The sequence below is a fragment of the Capra hircus genome, chromosome 10 (assembly GCF_001704415.2).
Source record: "Capra hircus breed San Clemente chromosome 10, ASM170441v1, whole genome shotgun sequence".
Taxonomy (NCBI): domain Eukaryota; kingdom Metazoa; phylum Chordata; class Mammalia; order Artiodactyla; family Bovidae; genus Capra; species Capra hircus.
Genome location: NC_030817.1, coordinates 13642912 through 13669596, shown reverse-complemented (window position 1 = coordinate 13669596; position 26685 = coordinate 13642912). Strand labels below are relative to the sequence as shown.

At 42.6% G+C, this 26685-nt stretch overlaps 1 protein-coding gene across 8 annotated transcripts in view; it reads left to right on the top strand.

Moving 5' to 3' along the window:
• The window catches only part of NRXN3 (neurexin 3), a 1815686-nt gene that overhangs the window by 131885 nt on the left and 1657116 nt on the right, over positions 1-26685 (top strand). For 5 of the 8 annotated variants that reach the window (XM_018053904.1, XM_018053901.1, XM_018053903.1 and 2 more), the window contains exons 4-5: positions 1793-1822; positions 4674-4685. In XM_018053904.1, coding sequence (XP_017909393.1) covers positions 1793-1822; positions 4674-4685 — 42 coding nt within the window. The remainder of the gene's footprint in view (positions 1-1792; positions 1823-4673; positions 4686-26685) is intronic. The other 3 variants (XM_018053902.1, XM_018053908.1, XM_018053900.1) reach the window with 1 other exon arrangement.

The window sequence follows — 26685 nt, the reverse complement described above, 5'->3', positions numbered from 1 at the left end:
TAAAATAGTGCTGCTGCTGCTAAGTCACTTCAGTCGTGTCCAACTCTGTGCGACCCCATAGATGGCAGCCCACCAGGCTCCGCCATCCCTGGGATTCTCCAGGCAAGAGCACTGGAGTGGGTTGCCATTGCCTTCTCCAATGCATGAAAGTGAAAAGTGAAAGTGAAGTCGCTCAGTCGTGTCCGACTCTTCGCGACCCCATGGACTGCAGCCCACCAGGCTCCTCCGTCCAAGGGATTTTCTAGGCAAGAGTATGGAGTGGGGTGCCATTGCCTTCTCCAAATATAGTACTATTGCCCTTTTATTTTCAACCCCCATCTTAGGGATCTCTTTAGATCTTCCTTATTCTCATTTCTTAGTGGTGACAACTGCCTTGTGACCTCACGCACCTATGCTCCCCCTATTCCTCTTCCTCCATGCCCCACCGGTCTGCCTCAGACCCTCCCTCTTAGTGTGCTTGATTTGGATGCTGAAGGCTATGGCTTGATCCAGAAACTCCAGGCATTTTATGGACAGTTACTTCTGCCGGGGTTTCTTAGTCAAATCTAGTGCCCTTTCTTCTTTCTTATTATCCCCTCCTAAAAAAGACCAATAGTTAATTTTTTAAATAAAACATATTATGAGAATGACTTGCTTTGGCATGATTCCATTCCTCCATGGGTACTAATATGCCAGGCCCTGAGAAATGAACGTCAGAAATGTGCATTTAAAATATGACTATAGTTTAATGAAATTTGTTGAAAAAATGCCTCCATGACATTTATGGCACATGGTGTATCTATGTATTTAATATATCATTGATCTTTAAAAAGTCAGTTGCTTGACCCATATTTTGCGTCTGATTACTTTTCTAAATCTCTAGTAATCTCCAAAAACATTTAGAGATTTCCATATTTTAGAGATTTTTCTCCTTTATTAATCCCCTATATCCCTGAATTTTACTCTGGGGAAAGGATCTCCAAATATCTCCAGCAATAATAAAAGCAATGGAAGAGCAGATAGCCAGCACAGTTGGCTACTGGTTGGAAATCTTTTCTTTTAATAGGTTTATCAGGGCTTATGCTTCCCTTGAAGTAATGAGTTCTTAAGAGCCTTGTTTGACTTCCATAAGCACATAGCAAGAGGTTGTGCTATTTATTGGGACTTTGTGTACCTTCTTTCATCCTTTCAGTGCTCGGCTAGGCCTCTGTGATCAAACATGAGGGACTTTCTAGGAAAAGTTGGTGGGATGTGGTCGTCACTGGGCGAAGGCCAGGATCATATGGAGATGTTTCAAGCTGTCTAACTCTTGAAAGCAGGCACCCATGTGGTATGTTCAGTGTGGTTCAATTTTTGTAGAAAAGACTACTGTATCTAGGGTGCTCAATGTTGGATGGTAAACTCTGGATGCGAGATTACAACTGATTTCTTTCCCTTCTGAATTTTCCAAAGTTTCTACAGTGATCACATATTAATTACTATTGCAAGCTATTTAAAAGAAAGAAAGAAACCTATTTTGCCCACATCTGGAGTCTCTTTCCCAAGGGACCTAATCTCTCGTCTCAAATCCTACTTATTGCATAGATCAGTGGCGATGCGGCCCGCAGATTCAGCAAACAAAAGGCTGTCCTTGAACTGGATGGCCCTGGACACACCCTGCCCTGCATCTCAGGGCTCGTTGCATGCTCCTGCGCACATGTGGATGCCCCCTGCCACTCCTGCTCAGGCATTAAGAGGCGATGGCCTTCCATGTGGGGTTCTAACTTTGTCTTCTTTCTTTTCTCCTTCCCCTCTCCTCTCCTCCTCCTTCAAGGCCTCTCCCACCTCATGATGAGTGAACAAGGTAGGTGCTCTGGGCTCACGGTGCTGCAGCTGCCTGAACTGCTTGCCTTCGTGCCTCTGGCTGGTCGCTGAGAGCCCGCATCATCCCCGGCAGGCCGTTTGCTGCCTGTCTCTCCTGCCAGGGGCCAGGCTGGGAGCTGGGCCACCCTGCGGTGGGGCGGGGTGGGGGGCACCTTTCCCATCGCATCGAGGTTCCCCCTGCCCCCCCATCATCCCCTTGGCTTCTCCATTCCACTCCCCCATTTGTCATCCTGGGCGCTGGCCCTGCTGGGCTGCCTCTCAGAGAGAAGCGTGAAACAAGCCATGGCGGTGTCGATAATGGGGGTGAATGAAGCTAATTTCAGAGCACCAGAGCGGTTAACTTCTTCCCTAAGCCTCACGCTGGGGCCCCAGGTTGGGGGAGAGGCACTGGGCTTCTCTGAATTTCATTCTTGAGTAAAGGCTTGATTTTTGTCTTCCCCTCCATCCCCTTGCCCATTGTAATGACTTTCAGCCCTAGCCACTACCCACCCCCACCCCGAAACCTCCAGTGGTCAAAGGAAGCCCTTGGGGATTTGACTGTTTTCAGTTTTGTATAAAAGCAAAAACCACTGAAAGAACATGCTAATGTCCTGATGGCAGGGTTCTAACTCATTATACACCCTGAAGAAAACTGCATATAAAGATCTGTAAATTCCGCATCTGCAACCTAAAATATTCAATTATGCAGGGAATGAACTGTGCAGGAAATTCAGCTCAGCTAAGCACAGGGTGGGCTGTGAATGAAGCCTTTTTCTCCTAAATAAAAATTTTCCATATTATCAGCCTAAATCAGGATTCAAGAACTGAGCCTACTTCAAATTGTTTTTTTCGTCACTGCTCAATTGCTACTATTGTGTTTCTTCTGCGTTTTGGGGTGATTGCAAGATTGGTCTACCTGGCCTGGCCCTGACACCGAAAGACTGTACTTTAATTTCTCTTGTCTATTTCTTTTCAAAATACACATGGGACTCAGTGCCTTTGTTCAAGGACCAAAGAGAAGGGGAGGAGGTGTATTTCCATGTGCTGCTGTTTTCCTTGATCTTTTGAGGAGGGTGGGGCGGCACTGAAGGGCAATTGCCCCGTCCCCAACCTCCCCATTTTCTTACACAGGATTCATCAGACAGTGTTGGCGTAAAGAGGAGTATATGATCAGATCAAGGAACCACCCAGGTCTGGGGGAAGTTTTGTCCAGGTAGCTGCAGAGGTGGGCAGTTGACTTGATAAGGCAGGACTTCTGTGCTTCTATTGAGCGCAGAAGTCCTTTCCCAATAAAACTGTATCCTCTAGACCTGAGCCACGACCCATGACGTGGAAATTGGACACTTTAGTGAAGACACAATCTCGTCTAGAGCAGATGTCAAGGAACAGAGCTAGATGGGGTCAGGTGAATTCTCCAGCAAGAGGCTGGGGTGAAGCCTCTCCATTCTTGTAGGTGAGTGAGGGAAGCTGTCTCCCCACAGCAGGTTACCACGAGGTGAGTATGAGCAAGGAGCACTCTTTGTGTCAACCAAGTGTATCCAGATAGTTTGAGAGAGTTATGCATATCTCTACAGAGTGCGATGACCCACACTCTATGAATGCTAGAATTCGGTGGCCCCGCTTTGATAACAGGTTCCACCAGAAAAAGCAGGCCCTCAGAGTCCCCATGAGAAGATGCTTCTACATTTTCTCGTTTCGTCCTCCCAGCTGCCCTTGAAGAGTCCTAGCTTGTCTAGTGGCTTGAAGATCTGAGGGTATTCATATGCCTTATGTCATAGGGTAGAGTCTAAGTTGATGAGATCGGCTGGTGGTGACCTCTTTAATCTTGACTTATTTCAACCCACTGATGCTGCACAGGCATTTTGGGGGGCTAAATTCCAACCCTGGTGTGGAAAGTATCTGGAGAACCTCTATTGTGTACCGTCCCCACTTTTCCACCTACTATTCAACTTCTTGCCCAGCACTGAAGCATATGAGTAGAGAATTCAGACACACCCACAGACTTGTGCTCTGGGGGGCAGGGCTAAGTCAGGAAACTTCTAGAAAAAGAGTCTAGGCAATGAGATAGTGACAAACACGGGTATTGTGAATCCTTCTTTAGAAAGATTTTCAAGAAAGGATGTGGAATTTTTCCGGGTGGTCAGAGCCACTAAGATTTTAAGGTGCAATTTTTCAGTTGAAGTTTTTTAAGAAGGTCCTTTGACCCCATCCCTCCCCACCTCATTCTTTTTCATTTCCCACCCCTTGTCCATTCTTGCCCTTGTGATGATTACCTCACTTCCTTTTCCTTATTCTTTCAACGTGAAAGAAAGAGAATTCTGTCTGGTTCTTGCTGACTCTCCGGAATTTGTTTTTGATCCCTAGAAATGTATGTGGAAATGCTTGTGTATGTTGTGTGCGTACCACCTGGACATGCACGTTACACTCTGGATCCTCATGACTCATATTAACGTTGAGAAGATACAGGAGAACTTGGCTTCTCTGAAACTTTGCCTGAACAGTGTTAGTCTGGTTAAGCGCATACAGTTTCACACACATGAGGCTACGCGGTGCTTTGCATGCAGACTTGGCCATGTTTCTAAGGATGGGACTTGAGAAAGGCTAATGGGGAAAAGCTTAAACGCGTGTTGGTCACGCTGTCTAAGCTTCACATTGTGCCTTTGTGTTGTGCTGCCGCCTCAAGGTTGTATGCTGTTGCCATTACTGTTGTGGGTTTCGTTATGGGTGTTACATTCCTTTGTGTGTCTGCAGCATGCTGATGTTTTGCTCTCCCTGCTCTCTCTTTCTCTCTCTTGCCGCCTCCATGGTGGACACCATGCTTCCTCTACCTAATTGGACCTTCATTTCTGTAGGTAGAAGTAAAGGTAGAGATCATTTTATTTTTATCATTATAACTATCAATTTGCCTTCTGAAATATTCATATATCCCCCCAAAATTGTTGATTCTAATGAATACAGTCCAGATTATAATGGTGTTTTAAACAACAACTTTGAGTATTTCATGATTGATGGTTGGGGAATGCTCTGAGTTGGCCTGCCTTCCTCTAATGAGCCTTCCCATTATGGTGTGCTGTTTCTCTCTGAATGTGTTTGTGCACTGTGGGGAAGATATATTTTACTTAACTTAGGGTATTCTAAGATCCCCTCCAGTAAACATATTGAGGGCACAAGAAAGATGCGAAATGACCTGCCAATGTTTCCATGACCTGGCAATAACTGAATTCAGGGTGATAGATAGGATTGGTGAATTACTGGAAATTGTATAAAATTTGAAATTTGGGTAATATCTGTGATCTGTGTTGTATCTCTTGTATTTTGGGGGGAATAACAGTTTTTTGACTCAGTGTGATAAGGTAAGAATGGTGGGTCTAGGGGTGTGGAAGAACATAGGAATCCATTGACCGTGGATCCAATGATAATCCATTACGTCATAAGGAGAAAGTGGAGAGACAACGCTGGATTTTAACTTAGCAGGTCCACCTTTTGCGGGGTAAGCTGGGAAAAGGAGGGGCGCTGAGTCGGTGCACTCTCTCCGATGCTCTGACATGCCTTTCACTGCTTCACACCTTTGGGTACCACAGTTCACTCATCCATTCCTAATCAAAGCTGTCAGAGACCCGAGCCCAGAGAACCTAGCTCACCAGCTCAAATTGGATTAGCTGTTCAGAACTGAAGGGAGAGGCTAATTGATAAATTATAAATATGTATTTGCATTCAGTTCTCCTCTTTCCCTTCCTGACTCTCCAGCCCCTATCTCTGTGCAGCTGTGCGCCACTGCTTCCTGTAAAGACTGGCAAATAACAGAAGTAGGGAATGTGAATTCCGGCTTGAGGATGTTGCAGAAAGATGGGGCTGACAGGATACTGAAAATGTTAATTTGATGACTAGTCTGTGAACTGGCCATCTCATTTGAATTTCATGCCTCTGGATTTTTTAAAAGTTATGTATGGTTACCTTGGAAGCAGTTCAGTCCTTTCACTTTGGGGTTGGTTGATTGCCTATTTCTTTTCTGCTAATCACAGGTGGATTGAGTCTCAGAAATTGCTATGGGGAACCTTACCCTCTTATGAGCTTAAAGAGGTGGGAGAGGGGGACAAGGAAGAGGAATAATGATTGAAAAGGTATATCTAGCCACCCCCTCCGCTTCTCTACTTACTGTATTCAGCCAGGGGCTTCTAGTGATCTCTTCACAGTCAAAATCAGCACTCTGTGCCCAGGACACAACCTTTTTGAAGCACGTGGTCCTGTATCCAACCCCTAGACCTCTCTCCTTTTCTTTGCCTAATTGCGTAAAATAGGGGTCCCCAGCCTCTGGGATCTAATGCCTGATAATCTGAGGTGGAGCTGATGTATCAATAATAGAAATAAAGTGTATAATAAATGTGATGCACTTGGATTATCCCAAACCCCCGCACAGTCTGTGGAAGCGTTGTCTTCCATGAAACCTGCCCCGGGTGCCAAAAAGGTTGGGGACCACTGCCCTAAAACATCCCATGAGATAGATGTCTTTCGTGTTTTTAGATTTTGCACATGGGTATCTTTCTCTAGATCGAAGGCAGGAGGAGAAGGGGACGACAGAGGATGAGATGGTTGGATGGCATCACCTACTCAATGGACATGAGTTTGAGTAAGCTCCAGGAGTTGGTGATGGTCAGGGAGGCCTGGCGTGCTGCAGTCCATGAGGTCGCAAAGAGTCAGACACGACTGAACGACTGAACTGAACTGAAGTGATCCTTCTCTGGCCCCTGCTGCTAACACTGGTCATTTCCTATGTGGCCAGCCATTGTGCCTTGAGCTTTAGACTTTTTTCCACAGTAAATACTTGCAACTGTCTTATGAGGTAGATGATGTTTATCCTAGCTATATGGGCAAGTAGAACAAGGCTCAGAGAGCTAAATATCTTGAGTCAGATGGCTGTAAGTGGCAATGAAACTCAGAATCTGAGTACCTAGCCACTGCTTTATATGGCTTCTCTTTAATCCAAGGATGACCTCCATGGGTATGCCTCTCAACTACCTCCCTGGCACCAGCCTGGCTTACATTCCAACTGGCCACTTGTGTTCGTTCTCCATAACATATGTCCGCAGAAATGTTCTGTCACCTGAATATTTCAAGTCAACCTTGGCACCATCTGGCCACAAACCAGATTCTCTAATTTTGTTAATGGTTTCCCCATCTTCCTTAACACCTGGGCTTGAACTCAGCAATTGCTTTTTTTTTTCTTCTTGAACTTTCTCATTCCCAGCTGATGTTAAGAGAGCTTGTTGAGATTCTTTTTCAGAGTGTCTCTTGCATCCCTTTTTGACACACTAGCTCAGTTCCCAGTTAGCCCTTACTGGATGGTTGCCCTAACCTAGTTGGTCTTTGTTTTCCCCCAGTCTGTCTAGTAACTGAGAACTGCCCAAATTCTGCTCTCCATGTGGAGTTCAGGATTAACCATCTCACTTTCAAAGCCATCCCTGATATGGCCTTGTTTACCTTTAACCTGCTAATCTTTGATGCAAAATTGCCAAATATAGTGTACCAAGTAATCTTACTGGACCTTTCCTTGTCTCTTAGTTTTACTTATTTTTTCCTCTCCTCTGTAAGAGCTCCTCCTCTCCTGTTTCTGCCCATTGAAATCATACCTAGATTTTATTTCCAGTTGATGTTACGAATGCTCTGCATACTTAGATAGGCTAAGCTCTGTTTAGATATGAGCTCTCCTTCCATGTATCTTTCTAATATCTTACAACTAAACTTATATGGAAATTGGACTACTCCACTCTACTAGATCACAAGTAAGTTGAAGACAAACATATTCATTTTTTAATGTCCAGATGGGTCCAGCCTAGGAGGTTATACTGTGAATAGACTCAAAATCTCTAATCCCTCTTATCCTGCTGTCCGTCATCTTCCTAACAGTGAAAATTAAGCAAAATTAAAATTAAATCGGATCATGTAGCTCATCTGCTCAGAAGCTTTTGGTGGATTCTTGTTGTATAATTGTCAACCTGCCTTCCCAGCTTTATTTTCCACAATAACGTAGCCCAGTCTGCACTCCCACCCCTGCCCGGCCCCCGTCTCCTAAAGTCAACAGCTCACTCTGCCTGAATCCACACTATGGTTTCCTGCCTCAGGCTTTCACTCCAGCTCTGGTCTCTTTTCCGAATGGCCTCAGGTCACCCTTCTCCCCCTATCAAATGCTTACAGGGGCTTGACCAGTATTATCAAGGAGCAGATCATATGGCAAGGAAAGTCCTAGTCTAAGATGAACAGGAGGGAGTGGTAGGGATTGTGGCAAATGGGAAATCGCAAATCCTGTCAAGTCTTTATTACACTCCAGCTGATTGCTGCTATGCAAGAATGCGTGCCCACTGTCACAAGAGCCTCAGGATAAGCCAGAGTAGATTTTATAAAAATGTCAGCTCATGGCATCTTTCTCTCTCTGTGTGTATAGATGTGTATGTGCATACACACATACATTCACATGCGCCAAAGGATTTGACCTTTGACTTGGTTTTGACTTTTGACATGGGGGGAAAAGAGAAGTAAAATATCCCTCCAAAGTTTTTTCGTGAACATCAGTAGTGGGAGGTGTCTGGCCAGCATGCTTGATTAATTTTCTCTCAGCCCATAGCAGTGGTCAGGGCACCAGGAATAAATCCTGCCCTTAACACTGCTGCCAGGGAGCCTGATCCATTTTGGGGGGTAGTCGGTTTTGTACAGTGGAGTGAGCATGGGTAAGGAGGGTGTGGAGAACGCCAAGAATGATCAAGAAAAGTATGTCACTGACGCCTTCAGCAATTGCCAAGAACCAGCACAATCTGTAAATAGTAAGAGTGACTGTTGGGTATCTTATTCCTTTTTCCTCTTTCTCTACACAACCTCTTATCTGCTAAACTAGGTGGTGTTGACCCTAAGATTTACTTCAATCCATCAGAATTTAGAGACCCCTTCCAATTTATTTACATGTATTTTTCCCTGTAGATTTGATCATTGGCCTTTTAATGCTGAACTAATCAAAACTGGCCAGACTGGAAAGAGATAATCAAGCTACATGAACTTGAACATGATTTCATGTAGATTATATTTTGCTGGTAATAACATTTAAAAAGCTGATTTCAGGAGCTGAGGCCCTTCTTGTTCCTGCTAGGGCTCAGGAGCCCTGCAAGTAAGTTACTGTGCTGATAGCCAACTGTTTATGCAAATTAGTAAGTGCAACGCCAGCTACTAATTATGAAAATAAACTCATCTGTGCTCTATAAATATCTAATTATAATAAAATAGGGGCAATATTATAGTTCCATCTCTTGCCTCATCTCTTTCTCATCCACCATTGATTTGTCCTCTTGACAATGAATAACATCACTTTGTTTTTGAAAGAAGCTTGTTTTTCATGCTTTTTTTTCCTTCTTCTTCTAATGTTTTGAAAGTCTTCAGGGGGAAAATAGATTTATTTTAAACACAAGAAGTAAAATTGCCTGATTTTAGCAACTCTGTGTTTTTGACAGTGATGTCTAAAATGGTACTTAAAAATATGAAGAGGGCTTTTTCCCTCCTTCCCTGTTTAGAAATTTTCATTGGACATTGAAGAATTTTTTAAGAGCAGTTGTTATTTAGAGCATTTTTTAAAATGGATAAATGTGAACAGATTTATTAATAAACTGTACAATGGATTAATGAAATGCTTCAGTTCAACTCCAGTTGGCATTACATGTAAAGGAAAATGTTTCTCAGATTTCTAATCAACATTTCCATTTCTTCCTTCTCAATGATCAGTTTGGATTTAGTGTTTATGTGTAGATTTTGTATCTGTGTATATATCATAAAACACTTTCTCCTCAAAGATGAATGGTGATCTACATGCTTGTATAGACTTCTGCTTATCAAGGCAAGTTGGTTAATCTTAGATGCCATAGAATTTTCAACTGAAAATCTGTGTGTATACACATACAAACCTATAAGCCTAACTTTGATCATATCTACAGGATGTTTTTTTTAAATTTAGTATCTCTATGATTCATCTCATTTATAAAGAATTCCAGCATTTCCTTATGTGCTTAGGATCGTATATGCCATGGTCTGTTTTTCAGGTGTGCAGGGCAGTGTATGTACATCCGGGTGTAAGTACAATTGGTCCAAATATTTACTAATAGGTTTACTATACATAGCTTTCATTTGTAGGATACTAAAAATAATTTATTCCAGTGTCATATGCATCTGAATTTAGCAGATTGTCTACTTTAACATTTGAGAAGCAGTGGTTATCCAGCATTCCACAAAGATAGAGTGCCAACAATGGGCCAGGTCAGTTGCTGGCTATTAAATACATAAGGCTGACCAAGGAAATATGAGCTCTTCCTTCTGATATCTTGCTGATAGTCAACAGAGTTAGAAAATGGTTTTCAAGTGTAGCAACCACCTCTCCTTCTAAAGCCTTGAATAAATTCTGTTTTCAATGTGTTATATAGGTAGTCTTAAAATAATTTTGTTTGTGTATCTTGAAACCATCAGGTAACAACTCAGTTGACTCATCCACCTTTTACTCAGAGTCAGAAAAGAGAAGTTGCTTTGTATATGAAAATGTTGGCATTTTTCATTCATTTATTTATCTTTATTGAATGATGGAATACATAGTGTAAATAAAACATATGAAATCCATGCTCTTAAGCATAGAGCTTAAGTATTTTTGACATATATATATATGCACCCATATAAATACTGTCTAGACTGAGATATACAATGTGTCCATCATCCCATAAGTTTCTGTCCTACCACTTTCTATCACTTATTTTTAATGAATAAATTTTATTCTCCTTACTCCGTTTAAAATTGTGTATCCTTGTAGTAATCAGCAGGCAGTCTCCAGGTTGCTTTAATTTCCATTAACAAGGGTTAACCTTGCAAGACAAGGAGGCATTGTGGTTTTCCCTGTGTGTAAATAGAGGCAGAAACATTGCCCTTTGGTGAGGTGGAGCTTTGCCCTGTTTTTGATGATATGCAGGTTTCCCTCTGCACAAAGAGAATATCTAATTGATATCATTGGGGTTTTTCTCTTTTTTTCCTAAGGCATTTAGTGGTGAATGGAACAGCAGAGGTGGAGAAGAGCACGTGCTTTGTAAAAAGGCAGACTAATAGCACTTTTTGATGGACGTCTGATTTTTAGGAGTGCCACATCTTTCATTAAAATTTACATATAAAGTAAGGGCAGGCGCGGTGACATGAAAGCTAATGCAACTTGCCCATCCTGACATAATAACAATCACAAGAAACTGGAGATCCCAGATGGCTGCTTGGCCTTTGCCACCCTTTTAATAAGCTACTAACTGCTAATTATTTCACTCTTTTGGGCAAGTTAATTTACTGTTGACTCTTAAAGAGATACTGCTCTTTTTTTCTGCCCCCACGCTGCACAAAACAGCTCCTTTTACCTGGAGCTGTGACAAGTGCTTCCGTACAGGTTGGAAGCTTTCCAGCTAGTTGGACCAATAATGGCAAGCACTGGTGTGGAAAATGTCACTGAGTAAACAATATTTTCTTGGATCCTTTGAATATAGGGCATTAAAAAAATTCATTTGTCTAAGAATCCATTGTGTGTGCCTGTGTGTGTGTGCATGTGTAAGCGTGTAATAGCAGCCAGTACAGGCAGAGAGATCTGAAATTTGGAGCCTGTTTAAGAGTGAAAGAACAGCTGCCTTTTAAATGGTTGCTAATTCTGACAATTAATGCTGTTTTGTGAGTGTATGATTTTCTGTGATAGCCGTTAGGAGGGATGATGGTGTGTAATAGCTCATTTCCTCAGCTTTATGGTAATGTGGCACAGCAAAGAACAGAGAACTGAAAGAGAACCAGGTCCCACAAGCTCGGGAGCCCTTTTAAATGGAGGGCCTGCAAAACATGCTTTTTGTCTGTGCTTGGACTTCCTTAGCATGATTTTATATTTTAGCACAGACGCAGATTCCTGAATGAATGATTTGCAAGCAGGCTTGGATGCGTCAGGAGCGAGTGTTTGGGAAAGAACCTTGTTTGCAGTGAGCTGTCTGACAATGAAAATATTTACTTAAAGATAAGCTAATGACTGTTTCTTGCAAATGCCGGCAGATCCATTATTGAAATGCGAGTCAGTAATTCGGCTTGATACTATCCAAAAATAAATTTCGATCCTTAAATACTAGTGTGTGTGCATGTGTGTGTGTGTTACACTTCTCCCCAAACAAAATGAAAGGTGTATCAAAGGTTGGAAAAATCTTTCAACCCATCTTCTTGAAACTTAAGATGAACTTAATGTATTACTCTGACCAGTTGCTGCTTGTTACTGTTAAGAATCAGTAAGTAGCTTAAAATATGCATTGAAAAAAACACATTCTTGAGTTATTGGTGACATCTCTGAACAGGAACTGATAATGTGAGTTTCATAGTCTAATATATCTATGTTGTTTTTTAGTCACTAAGTTGTGTCGGACTCTTTTGCAACCCTGTGGATGACTATAGCCCACCAGGCTCCTCTGTCCATGGGATTTTTCAGGCAAGAATATTGGAGTGGGTTGCTATTTCCTTCTCCGGGGAACTTCTTGAATAGGGACCAAACCTGCATCTCCAGCTAATGCAAACTCTTTACCACTGAGCCATCTGAGAAACAGTATATCTGTAGTGTCTAGCATTTTACACAGTTGATTGGAGAACTGGAACTCAATCAGTACTAACCATTTGCTTATTGTTTAAGTCTGAAGGAACTAGAGATGTTTTAAAATGTTATATTTCTTTAAAACTAAATACCTGGTTTCAAAATAGCCCCAAGGAAAACCCAAGTGTGTGTGAACTGGGGGAAATTTTGTTCTTTCAAAATCTTGGTATTATATAGTGTGTTCATACAGAATGCTGTTTGCCAAAAGAATTTTGAGAAATGCCAATAGTGTTTCAAGGGGAAAAAAAAGATATGGGAAAAATAAATTCTCAAAACACAGGTTTAAAACAAAGTTAAGTAGGTTTTTGACTTTAGGACTTCTCAGAGTCTTTGTTATGACAATTCAAAATTTGAATCTCTATGAAAGGAAATGTAGTTTTCAAAGTTACCCCAATTTTTTAGACATGAAATCCTTTTTTGTAATTTACATTTTGGATGAGGATAGCTAGAATTAAAGCCAATTTTCAGCTGAAAAACTTTGGGAAAGTCCCTTCTGAGTCAAAAATTAAAAACTTTAATGTGTCTAAATTTTGAAAGAGGCTTTTGGCTTTCCTTCCCCCCCAAATCCTCTTTCTGTTTGGATTTGGAATAGTTTTTTGGATGGGTTAGCTTCAATAGAAAAATATTCTTTCCTGGTAAAATGCATAACACAGATGTTAAAACAACTGCAGTTTAAAAACAGTAGTCTTGTTAAAGTACTCTCAGTTTGTATTACCTAAGTACTCAAATGGGGTATCCATATAGCGTGTGTAAGCAATGCTTCTGATAATGGGTTGCTTCACTCTGGGAAGAGCTGGTCTCAGCAGAAGATGGGAAGTTTTCTAGGAACTTTAAGTCTTATTTGCTTTGAAATTTGGCGCAGGTTAACAGTCACTGTGGTTATTTCTCTACTGTATAGCTGAAGTCATTCATCTTATGTCTCTGAGAGTTTGGCTATCGATAGCTTTTTTTTTTTTTTCCCCCCTAGACAGTGAACATGTAAGTGAAAGAAATTCTTCCTGGTAAGAATTACTTGTATTTTATTTGGAAATCATTGGCTCAGCTGAGGATCTTGTGGCTCACTCACTGCAAGGCTGAGGACTTTGTCCTGTTCATGTGCTATCTGTGCAGGAAGTGGCTGCCACTGAGCCATCTGTAGTAGACCATTTGCCTGGGGCTCTTAATCTGACCATGGGGATGTAGTTGCTGAGCCATTCATACTCTCCATTTCCCCAAGTGACCAATAATGGGCCTCTACAGATGCATTGGCCAAAACTGTTATAAGTGAGATTCCCAGTTTTAAACTAATTGATCCATGTGGCAAATAAGCCACACCAAATAATCAGTTGTGAATAATTCCAACGCATGCCAGCACTATGGAGCAGAAAGAACACTGAGGTAACTGTGAGGAGACCTTGTTCAGGGTGCTGAGGAAGAAAACATGGTAGATTAAAGCACCGATGTTAGTGCTTGACACTCACATTATATAAATTCATCAAGCCTCATACCCTAATAAGTAAAATGGAAACAATGATATTACCTACTTGGGAGGGCATTAAGACAATAGAAAAGGCTTATGCTAGAGTTTGGATTTAACATAAGTAAATATTTGTTATCATAAACATTAGTTATCATAAATAATCTTGTTAGTATCACCAATGGTCTGAGAACCTTGAAAAATTAATCTTTTTGATCTTCTAATCTTTACCTGTAAAATGCCTACTTGGTATGTTTGTTCTGGTTAGTAATTGATATTATGCAAGTAAAAGCGCTGTGCAAATTACAATGGACTACATTAAGGAATTAGTAGTCCATGAGAATAAATACAAGCTCCACAAAATCAGGAGCAGTATCTGTGGTGTTCATCATAGCATATTCAGTGCCAAGAACAGTGCCTGCCTCAGAGTGGAAATGACTCAGTGTTTGTTGAATGGGTGCTAGAAATCACTGACTGATAGTGCTTAGCAGAGTTGAGGACCATCAGTTCAGTTTAGTTGCTCAGTCGTGTCCAGCTCCTTGCTACCCCATCGACTGTAGCATGACAGGCCTCCCTGTCCATCACCAAATCCCAGACCTTACTCAAACTCATGTCCATCAAGTCGGTGATGCCATCCAACCATATCCTCTGTCGTCCCCTTCTCCTCCTGCCTTCAATCTTTCCCAGCAGCAGGGTCTTTTCAAGTGAGTCAGTTCTTCGCATCAGGTGGTCAAAGTATTGGAGTTTCAGCTTCAACATCTGTCCTTCCAATGAATATTCAGTACTGATTTCCTTTAGGATTGACTGGTTTGATCTTCTTGCAGTCCAAGGGACTCTCAAGAGTCTTCTCCAACACCACAGTTCAAAAGCATCAATTCTTCAGCACAGCTTTCTTGATAGTCCAAATCTCACATCCTTACCTGACTACTGGAAAAACCATAGCCTTGACTAGACCGACCTTTGTTGATAAAGTAATGTCTTTGCTTTTTAATATGATGTCTAGGTTGATAGTAACTTTCCTTCAAAGGAGTAAGCATCTTTTAATTTGATGGCTGCAGTCACCATCTGCAGTGATTTTGGAGCCCCCCAAGATAAAGTCTGTCACTGTTTCCATTGTATCCTCATCTATTTGCCATGAAGTGATGGTACTGGATGCCATAATCTTAGTTTTCTGAATGCTGAGTTTTAAGTCAGCTTTTTCACTCTCCTCTTTCACTTTCATCAAGAGGCTCTTTAGTTTCGCTTTCTACCATAAGGGTGGTGTCATCTGCATATCTGAGGTTATTGATATTTCTCCCAGCAATCTTGATTCCAGCTTGTGCTTCATCCAGCCCGGCATTTTGCATGATGTACTCTGTATATAAGTTAAATAAGCCGGGTGACAATATATAGCCTTGACATGCTCTTTTGCTGATTTGGAACCAGTCTTTTGTTCCATATCTGGTTTGAACTGTTGTTTCCTGACCTGCATACAGATTTCTCAGGAGGTAGGTCAAGCGGTGTGGTATTCTCATCTCTTGAAGAGGTTTCCACAGTTTGTTGTTATCCACACAATCAAAGGTTTTGGCATAGTCAATAAAGCAGAAGTAGATGTTTATCTGGAACTCTCTTGCTTTTTCGATGATCCAACCGATGTTGGCAATTTGATCTCTGGTTCTTCTTCCTTTTCTAAAACCAGCTTGAACATCTGGAAGTTCACAGTTCATGTACTGATGAAGCCTGGCTTGGAGAATTTTGAGCATTACTTAGCTTGCATGTGAAATGAGTGCAATTGTGCGGTAGTTTGAACGTTCTTTGGCATTGCCCTTCTTTGGGATTGGAATGAAAACTGATCGTTTCCAGTCTTGTGGCCACTGCTGAATTTTCCAAATTTGCTGGCATATTGAGTGCAGCACTCATCTTTTAGGATTTGAAATAGCTCAACTGGAATTCCATCACCTCCACTAGCTTTGTTTATAGTGATGTTTCCTAAGGTCCACTTGACTTTGCATTACAGGATGTCTGGCTCTAGGAGAGTGATCACACCATTGTGATTATCTGTTTCATGAGATCTTTTTTGTACAGTTCTTCTGTGTATTCTTGCCACCTCTTCTTAATATCTTCTGCTTCTGTTAGGTCCATAGCGTTTCTGTCTTTTATTGCTCCTGTCTTTGCAGGAAATGTTCCCTTGGTATCTCTAATTTTCTTGAAGAGATCTCTAGTCATTCCCAGTCTGTTTTTCCCCTCTATTTCTTTGCCTTGATCATTGAGGAAGGCTGCCTTATTTTTCCTTGCTATTCTTTGAAACTCTGCATTCAAATGGGTATATCTTTCCTCTTCTCCTTTGCCTTTAGCTTCTCTTCTTTTCTTAGCTATTTGTAAGGCCTTGTCAGACAACTGTTTTCCCTTTTTGAATTTCTTTTTCTTGGGGATGGTCTTGATCACTGCCTCCTGTACAATGTCATGAACCTCCTTCCATAGTTCTTCAGGCATTCTATCAGATCTAATCCCTTGAATCTATTTGTCACTTCTACTATATAATCGTAAGGGATTCGATTCAGTACCGTGGACAGCTCCAATCCTACCCTTGATACTATTCTACTTTCAGTAGGAGATCCTCAGGCAACTCCATTGCACAAGCAAACCATTGGCCTCTTCCTTCAGAACTTCCTGTATTAGGAAAAAAATGTAATCTTGTTAAAGCCTGATTGTTCTTTAAATCTTCAGTGGATGTGCTTGCTCTTTTCTGTGCATATAGAGCTATGGGATTTACTTATGTTACTTGATAAAGCTATTTGAATGATAAAGAAAACAAAAACATTTAGCTGACACTTTTTTTTTTAAGCTGATTTACTTCTTTAAATTTTAGAAGCATTTAATTTCAGAGTTGAAAGGAGACTTAAAATTCCTATAGTCCATTCTACTGTAATTTTGTGAATGAAAAAACATGCCGAGAAGACATAGGTGCTGTGTTTGTTGCTATACTGATAGTTCATGCTGCTGTTGGGATTGGCCAGACTCTCTGACTCCTAGAGATGTTTTCTTTCCCCTCCCATGAAGTTAAGTCTAAGAGGCCACCAAGTTGTCCTAGTCATCTTCGTGCATGAGTGGTGTTTGTTACAGATCCTGTACTGGCTGCTGAGATTGTAACCAATAATGCTATGCAAGGACGACCCTGATCAGAGTACACCCATGCTAAGCAAGGTTGTCTCTTAAATTACTTGACTGCCCTAAGAACTGATGCAACCCATCTTTGAAGTTTTCAGTAAATTGCTCTGTCTTTCAGGATTTTATAATGCCTTATACCACTTACGGACTTGCCCTGTCGACTGCTTTGTTTTGGCTGAAGTCAGATGGTGACACCAGTTGACTTAAAAAAGCTTTTATACTCTTTTTTTCTTTTTACTGTTCCCATGTTGACAGTTTATAACACAGTATATGCCTGTGAGGAAATCCAGTTGGGACTAACTTTCAAACTGTTACTTAATAATTTTCCACTTCCTTCCTTCCTTTAAGAATAGTTTAGTAATTTTAGTTACATTTTTTTTTAAACTAAAAAGGAGAAAAAAATGTTTTTCTCAAGTAAGAATGTATTTGTCTTTGTCGATATCATTTCTTTGTTTTCGTTTTAAAAATGTGGTTTCTCTTTCGGTGTTAGCCGTGTATCTGATGGGTTCCCCCTCCATGAGGCAACTTTGGGGGGTGCTGATCAGTGCATGAAATCAGCTCTTAAATTGTCACAAAACTGCCTCCCTTCAGACTGTGTTGATCACAGGGCTCTCAAGTGTCAAAGTTATTTGGAGAACTGGATAGATGAAATGCATGAGCACTAAGCTTTTTTTTCCAGGGTAGAATAAATAAATGTGTTTTCTACTATGTGCTCAGCTTTGATAGTGATTTGTTAAAAGGCAAAAAGAAAGGCCATGATATTAAATATTTACAAGAGTGATTTAGTTGTATTATCTTGTGTTCTGCATCTTTGTTTAATGGTGAAATCAGCTACTGTTGAAATAGAGGCCATTAAACCAGTGGTAGTGTGAAGGTCACTTCTTGGGCAAGGTTAAAGTAATTTGTGGAGAAAAATGATTTTTGTCAACTTTCCAGATCCCTTCCTGTTTTGGTCAGCTTTCCTCCAAAAATAATAGAAAAAAAAATACATGTGAGAATTTACAGGCTCACTTTCTCTTTTGCATCCTTTCTGCCCTTTCTGGCCAACCAGATAGCTGGAAGTCTTTTGTACATTTTTTGTTTCATCCATTTAGTGGACAGAGACAGGTCTATTCTCCCTAGAGACCAGTGGCTGTATTTCCATTTACTGGCTTTTCAGTCAGTCCTTGCTTGGCAGTTTGTTTTAGAGGTAAAGATCCGTGCCTTTTCTTTCTTAGCAATCGTTTATCCTGTCTGAAATGATTCTTACATTTCTCTACCAATTCCTCTTCGACCTAAAGCAAAGATTTGGTTTCTTAGTTTATTTCTCATTTCACTTTAAAGAAGTCTCTGAATGAATACATGGCAGTCTCACCATTTACACTGACAAGAAAACAGAAGTCCAGGCTTACAAAACTAATTACAGAACTCCAGTTGACCCTTGAACAACATGGGTTTGACTGTGGATCCATTTACTTGGGGATTTTTTTTTCAAGTGTTGGGGACAGGATAAAACAGATACGGGAAAGTAATGGTGTGTATTAGGGTAGGCTAACTGCTGTAACAATAATTTCTGAATCCCAGTGGCTTAATACTGACCAAAGTTTCTCACTTACATCAGAATTCAGTGCAAATTAGTGGGTGGTGCAGGGGGGAATCTCTGCTCCAAACAGACATTCAGGCACTCCCCGTGGCTTTGTCATTTTCTAGAACTTTGTCCTTCACTGAATTCAACTGGCAGATGGAGAGAGATGGGATGATGAGATGATACAGAGATGGAGAGAGAGAAAGAGAGGAACTTGAAGGATTTTTTTTTTAAGGGTCAAGCCTGGAAGTAATGTGTGGCACTTACTGTTGGCCAGAACTCAATCACTTGATCACATCTCATTGCAAAAGAGGTTGGGAAATGTAATTTAGCTGTGTGCCAGGGAGGAAAGGGAAAGGAGTTCTGTGGATACCTCGTGAGTCCCTGCCCCAGTGGGTGAGTTGTGTTCTGTTCTTACATCATCTGTGTCATGCCTGTTAGCCTTCTTCAGTTTACCTTTGTTCAAACACACAAACCAACAAAATGCCTCCATGATTTCTGTGAGTTAGTGGGTTCTTGTTCATTCCTTTTTCTATAATACATGCATGATTTTTATTTTAAATAAAACCCTACAAATTTACAGTAATGTTTCTCAAATTCATAAGAACCACTCAGGAAACTTGTGAAGCTGCAGTCTCTTAGTTTTATTTGGACCACAGAATCTACAGGTCTACATCATTCTTACAGTCAGGCAAGTTTGAGATACACAGTGTTATGCCAAATTCCAAGGAATATAGCAAACCATAAAGGAAGTGTATGAGACTTTACTAAAAGTATTTTGCAGTATTTTATGTAGTTTGAAACAAGTTTCACATTTATCTAAGCTTTTAAACCTATTCATTATACATGAATTTTTGTTGTAATTTTTGTTTTAAGGGGTTTAATCTTGAGTTGGCATCCATAAACCAAAAGCTAGAAGTGTCTTTGAAATCTTGGCCTGAGTTGATAGTGGGGCCAAATGCATGATTCACAGGGTTTTATTTTATTCTTCTCACTGGATAGGAATATCTCAGCATGTTTTTCTCCCTGTTTATCACCTAACAAGGGACACCCTTGATTAAGAGAGTTCTTGTATTACATTAAGACAATAGATAGGAGCCCATTTTCGATAGACCTACTTATTTTCTGTCTGACTTGTGTACAGTTAAATGATGACAACCCATTTTAACTTTTAGATGTGTATTATTTCACTGTATGTGTGGGAGCCATACAAACCATGATATTGTGATGTGCACCCCTTTTCTGTAAAGCTGTGCCTTTATTCCTCGTAGAGAGTGGTTGGCCACATTGTACTGCTAGAATGAGTGTCAGAGTGTGGGTAATTCTGGGCTTGTGATTTTTTTCTTTGTCCCATTTTATCTGCCTCTTTCTGTGTCTTTGTGTGTGAGTCTATGATTACTATTGAGTTTTTCCCCTAACTGCCAGCAATTATCTCACAGGTGGAGGGCTTAGGAAAGAGCTGAGAGAGTTGTACTGGGATTAGAATAGCTCCCCCCACCCCCTGCTTTAAATATAGTGAAGGAGGGAGCAGAGTCTTGGAGGGCAAAGGCAGAGCTGGGGGGAGGGGTGGACAAATTGCTTCCGATATTTAAATCCCTAGATGGAGGGAATAGGAAATTCCTGATGAAAGAACGCAGAATCGAAAACCGAAGCTGGTCTGGGGTGGTGGTTCTGTAGAGCTGGGGATGGAGGAAGGCGAGGCCGTGTTTCTGTTCCGAGCCAACCTCTTCATCCAAGAGGTTTTATTTATTTTTTTATTTATTTGATCTGACAATTTATTTGGAGAGGAGGAAGGGAGCCAGGAGCATCTAATGTATGCTCAGACCAAGAGAGTTTTTGTGAGACATTATCTTCCTTCCCAGCCGGAAATGATTTATTCACCTGATATGTCAGTTAGGATGCTTTCAGCTGCAAATAACAGAACTTTGAGCTCAACTGCCTTAAACAACAAAGGAAATTTATGGGCTCAGTTCTTGAAAAGTGTAGTAACTCAAATAATATGACCAAGAACTGGTGTCTCACTTCACCCTTTTTTTTTTTTTTTTTGGCTTTGTTTTCTGGTTGTTGGCGTCGTTCTTGGCAGACTACTGCCTCTGGGATCCTGACACGGCTGATGGCCATTTCCAGGATGACCTGCTTCTTGATTCCTGTAAATAAAGAAGAGTAACTCTCTTCCCTAGCAATTGAACAAAAATCCTGGCGTTTCAAACCAGTTGTACCACCTAGGTCACATGTTTATTTCTGAGCCTATCACTGTAATCAGAGTGATCATAGGGAGGGGATTTTTTGGTATCTTTGGCCTGACTCACATGCTCAATTCCAGAACTGACAGGAAGAGTTGGCTTTTCCTATAGCACGTGGGATTCAGGGAGATTCTGGATACGCCACCCCACATTTTGGGAATAGGGGAGTGGAAGCAGAAGCCTGCTTTTGCTCCTGGATAAAATTTCAAAATCAGAAGCCAAAGTCTCAGGAAACTGGGTGTGTGTCATTCACCCTCACCCTTTGGCTGTCAAGTGGTCCTGTCTCATGAGGAGGGGATGTCAATGGGGGTGTGTGCACCAGCAGAGGCTCCATTTGGATGCAAAGAGCCGGGAGAGGAAGGCCACTGGTGACCTGGCATTGCATAATCAAGATGTCAGCATTTTGGGATCTTGATGTGAAAAGAGTCAGGGAAAATGTCCACGGGAATGGAGTGAACGCTAGGCCCAGCTTGCTTTAGGCGATACTGATCTGGTGGAGTCTTTTCCTCCTGCTCTGACCTCAGGCTTCTGCGTAGGTCACCGGGCGTGGATTGCTACTGATGGATAGCTGGGTAAGACAGTCTTCAGCAGAGTGGCTCTCAGTAAATATCTCTTTCTCAAATGCCTTGTCTCATCCACGGAGTCTTTCTCTTTAACTGCTGCTTAATCAACTGCTGCTCCCATAGCACACTGACCTAATTCTTAGCCACACATCTTGTCTAGGTTTTTGAGGCAGTGCCTCTTCAGTGTGACTGCTGGCGTTAGTGCCACCTTGACCTGGGGTCACCGTTCTCATCACCTGCCTGACACCCCACCGTAAGAGGGACCTTTGGCCAAAGCGAGCTGCCAGTGTGGCAAGCAAAACAGAATGAGTCTTGAGGGGCTGTAGCTGGATAGACCTGGTTATTATGGTCTCCAAACCAAGCACCATGAGGGCAAAGCCCCCTCATTAATGGGTTGCTGCCCCTAGTAACGAGGTTGCATTTGACCTTCCTCAAGCTTCTTTCTAGACCAGTGCTTCTCACAAATTAATGTGCATGTACGTCATCCGACATCTCATTAAAATGCAGGTTCCAGTTGTGGAGGTTTGTGGTCGATGGAGACTGAGATGCTACACTTCTCACAAGCTACCAGGAGACAGAGTGCCCGTGACACTGCCGGTGGGTGGATCATTGTTTGGAGGAGCAAGTCTTTAAGGTCATCACCTTGAATGATCTTGCAAGTGAGACCATCTGGTTCTCTGGATGCAAAGGAGGAGACCAGCACTCCTTTGGAAGTAGAGGGGAGACCTGCGACTTAAATTCCTAGAAATCATTTGTTATCTTCAGGCACCTGAGCAGGTGGCTGATAACACTCAAGCCTTCTCATCCTCCTTGGGTGATAGAGGAGGAGTGATAAGCTTGGGCTCTGTCTCCTGGTGTGATGGGGTATGATGACATTGGCTTATCTCCCAGGAGCTTAGGGAACATTCAATCATGGCATTTGTGATCGGTATTCAAGTGCTGTTTCATCAGTCCCACAAGTTGAGGGACATGCAGGGGGATGGCATATAACTCAATCTCCAGCATACTTCACTTCATGTGCCTAAAAGAATCTGTATCAAGTTACCTCCCAGACTTTGCACAACTCACAAACTCCCATTCTATGCTGATTGTGATTATCAATAGGAAAGAACATCAAATGTGTCTCATGAGACTAAGTCCTACTCCCTTGCCCAAATTCCCAAGAGTTCTCCTTACACGTGAATGGTTGCCATGGGTCTGCATTCTTGCCAATGGGGGGCTGAGGCTGCAACCCCGCACGTGAGCTGTCCTCTGGGTTTGATCTCAGTCAAGTCTGTTCCACAAATGCAGTCTTCTGTTGTCTGTGTTCAGCCTTATTTGATCTCACTCTCCCTATTTCCTGTCTGTATAATCCCCCAGTAGGAATCAGATCTAAACAAAACGTAAAGGAGAAAATGTGTAAGAAGTATAATCTGACAACATAACAAAGCAGGATGCTTAGCTGTCCAGTTGATTCCATTGCTTTATTTGGACCTAGAGGGAGGAGGAAACAAGCGGCTGGAGGAGCAAAAGTGAATTAGGAGGCTCTTACTGCACAACTGGTTGCTTGTGCCTGCATTGGCTAATGGATTTATGACGAAGCTTGGCTCCGATTTTCAGCTGGTAGTTGCCTGGATTCAGGTGTTTACCTGGTGTCTTCAGGGCTGCTGCCTAACCAGCTGTAAGTGGAGCTAGTTATTCATTCTGCTCGGAGAACTATTACAGTGCGGGTCTTCGGGCTTCCCTGGGGACTAATCCAGCCGCAGGAGAGAGAAAACACATACCACATGGGTGGAAGGGGGAGCCCTCGCTGGGATTTTGGTGGTTATTATAGTTACAAATGAAACTGTTTGAAACTTAAATCTGAATTTCGGCAGCAGGAGGAGAAACATGGATGGAAATGAATTATGTATTCCATTACTGGGGTCCCGGAAGCGTGGAGTGGATGTTAATCTCCTTCGCACAGGAGCCTCCGAGCAGCTTGAGGTCGTCCGTGTAAGATCTGACCTTATCTGCTCCTGGCCAGACACCTTGGCTTCGATTAATTTGCCTTGAGAATAATCCAAATAAGACCCTTTACCTTGCTGTTCATATTTGCCTAGCATGTGGTCAGAGGAACCAAAAGTGCTTGCGCCTGTGATTTCTTTTAATCCTGTAGTTTCCAGGAGGTCTGGAAGGGAGAGGGAGAAGCAGGCAAGAGGCAGTTCACGCTGAGCGTTGGGGACGCGGTGTGGATTTCCCTGTGACATGCTCCAGCTGAGTCTGCACAGTAACCCAGGGACGGCGCTTCTAGTGTTCCCAGTTCACTGATGGTCCTGTAAAGAGATTCAGCATCTTACCTAAGGTCATCCAGCTTTGAATTATCCTTCCTGGGACTCAAGTCCAAGATGGTGTCACACCCCTACCTTGCCTTCTTTCCACTGCCCCAAGGTGTCAGATACAGTGACAACATTTAAAAACTTTCCCCAGGTTAGGAAGGGATAATTAGAGTTCAGGAGGTTAAAATCACCAGTAAAAACAGAACAAAACCCATTTCCCCTTAATTCACAGACCCCTCCCCCACTCCATCCTGGTCTCTGTTTCCTTCTGTGTTCATAAATATTTGTACGTGCAAATTCTATTTTCCTTTCTTTTCCCATCCCCTGCTTTTCTTTATTTTTAGTAAGCACAATGAGTTTTATTAAAAGTTTCCCTCAAGGCTGTCTGTTAGATTTAGCTTATTCTTGTTGATAAAACATTTCTGAGACAGCTGCCTAAAGGAAGGCATGGCAGATCTAGATGCCTTGTACATTTCTGTCCTCGGTCATCAAGGCAGGGAAGCTGGTTCGATGGTAGAGAGATGGGGAGGAGGGCCCCGGCATACTTCTTCCCTCCATAGTTTTGAAGCTGCAAGGTGTCTGAGCCAGTGCAGAGAGAGGTGTGCATTTGACGGGGCTTTGTGCCTTCATGGTTTCCATGGGTTTCAAAGCATCGCTTGTTCCTCTTCTAAATCCATTTGCTCAGTGTCAGAGATTTGCAGATCATGATGTTGGATAACAAAGAGCTGCCTACCTAAAGGTACCCGAGCACAGATGGAACGGCTCTCTGAAGCCACATCAGGGAGGGGCTTTCAGTCCATACGTTCTGCTTTTGACTAGTCACCTTCTTCACTGAACTTAAGATCAAACTCTGGTTTCTTCCACCCTTCTCTTTCCTTTTCACCACATTCCCTCAATCCATACAGCAGCCTTGCTTAATTGGCTCCTGAATTCCCCTTTAATACAAGCTGAAACACTTAATCGAGCCTCCACAGGTTATTAGGGGCTGAGCAGACAATATTCTTGCCTAGAGAATCCCAGGGACAGGGGAGCCTGGTGGGCTGCCGTCTATGGGGTCATGCAGAGTCAGACTCGACTGAAGTGACTTAGCAGCAGCAGCAGCAGCAGCAGCAGACAGCATGAATAACCCTCTCCAGTATTCTTGCCTGGAGTGGAGAATCCCCATGGGCAGAGGAGCCTGGTGGGCTACAGTCCATGGGGTCACAAAGAGTTGGACTCGACTGAGTGACTAAGCACACAGCCCAGATAGCATGAATAAGATAGGCCTGGCCCTTGCTTTTGGAGGGGAAGACAGCTGTCACATGCATAACTGCACAAGCCGTGGATGTTGAGAAAAGGCATTGCCGTGTGAGTGCACTGGGGAGGTGGAGTGGGTTGCCCTCACTGGCACCTGGAGAGGAGTGATCATTTCCCCTGGACTTCAGCTCTGCTGGAACATGCAGCTCTAGAGTCCTCCTCCTTGCCCTGTTACTGTGCTGTAAAGCACTCTGGAGCCTGGGCGTTCCAGCAGCCATACTGCGTTATATCATGTGGCTGTATTAAATTTCTCTTTGTTCTCTGGTTGTCTCTGTTGTGATGCCGGCCTTGATATACGATCTTTTGTAAGAGTGCAGACAAATAAATCTTCCCTAAACTCTGGACTCCAGATGTCACTCTCCCAATGAAACACTTTTTATGTCTCCCACTCGCCACCCCCGCCCCCCCACCCCCCCATGATAGGATATCCTTACAGGACGATGTCCAAGCTCCTTAGTCTTGCACTCAGTACGCCACAGTTTGGCCTAACCTCAGCTCCCTTCCCATGTATGAAACCCTTTGCCAGCAGCAGGACCTGCTGACTCAGGACCCTTCCATATCCCAGGTGCAATGTTTTCTCTGGGGCTCTGCTCATTTGCTTTCCCTTTAGCTTCCATAACTTCTCCCCAGGTCTGGCCATTTGTGGGAGTTTAATTCAAGTTTCAGTCCCCCTGGCACCCTTTCTCTGATGTCTCAGCTCTTCAGAATGCCACAGTGCTTTCCAGAACCACAAACAGATCTCTTAACCCTATATTGTCCCTGTCTATAGTTTATCTCCCTCTCTTCATGTCTCCCCAACCTGTCTAAACGATCAGAAGCAAGGCACCTTCTTTTCTGTTCCTTGCGATGTGGTCACCATGGTGCCCCTACAGGCTTGATGGTTATAGGGTGGTGGGTTGGCTGTATCTGATTAACTGGTATTGCACAGTTTCTTACAGTGGCAGGCATGAACATGCAGCCAGCAGGTGGGGGATAGATGGAAAAAAACTTGAATTTTCAATTGTTGTATCTTCCCAAATTGCAACCTAACATTTTTTTTAAAGCAATTTTTAAATTTTTATGTATTTATCTTAAGCTCTACTGGGTCTTCGTTGGCACATGGGCTCTTCTCTAGTTGTAGTTAGTTGAGGCTACTCTCTAGTTGCTCTGTGCTGACTTCTCACTGAGGTGGCTTCTGGCTCTAGAATACACAGGCTCAATAACTGTGGCACACAGGCTTGTTGAGATCTTCCTGGACCGAAGATTGAACCTGTGTCTCCCGCATTGGCAAGCGGATTCTTTACCACCAGCGAGGCCGCCAGGGAAGCCCTCAGCCTAATGTCTTACGGAAAAATCAGAATGCACTTTTTGGCCAACCCAATATATCGTCGATTTAGTACTTTTTATAGAGGATGAGCTACGGTGGCTTTGTTGTTCCGTCACTCAGTCATGTCCGACTCTTTGCCACCCCCATGAACTGCAGCTCGACAGGCTTCCCTGTCCTTCCCCTCGGGGATACAGAAGCTGGGAGTAGGGGTGAAAGAGAAAAGCAAAGCTGAAGGGGGCGAGTCACAAAGGAATGGAGTGAGCCCACATCACAGAGCCCCAGGAGCGCTGCTGAGCGTCCTGGCTGTGTTTCTCTCTGGGTAACCT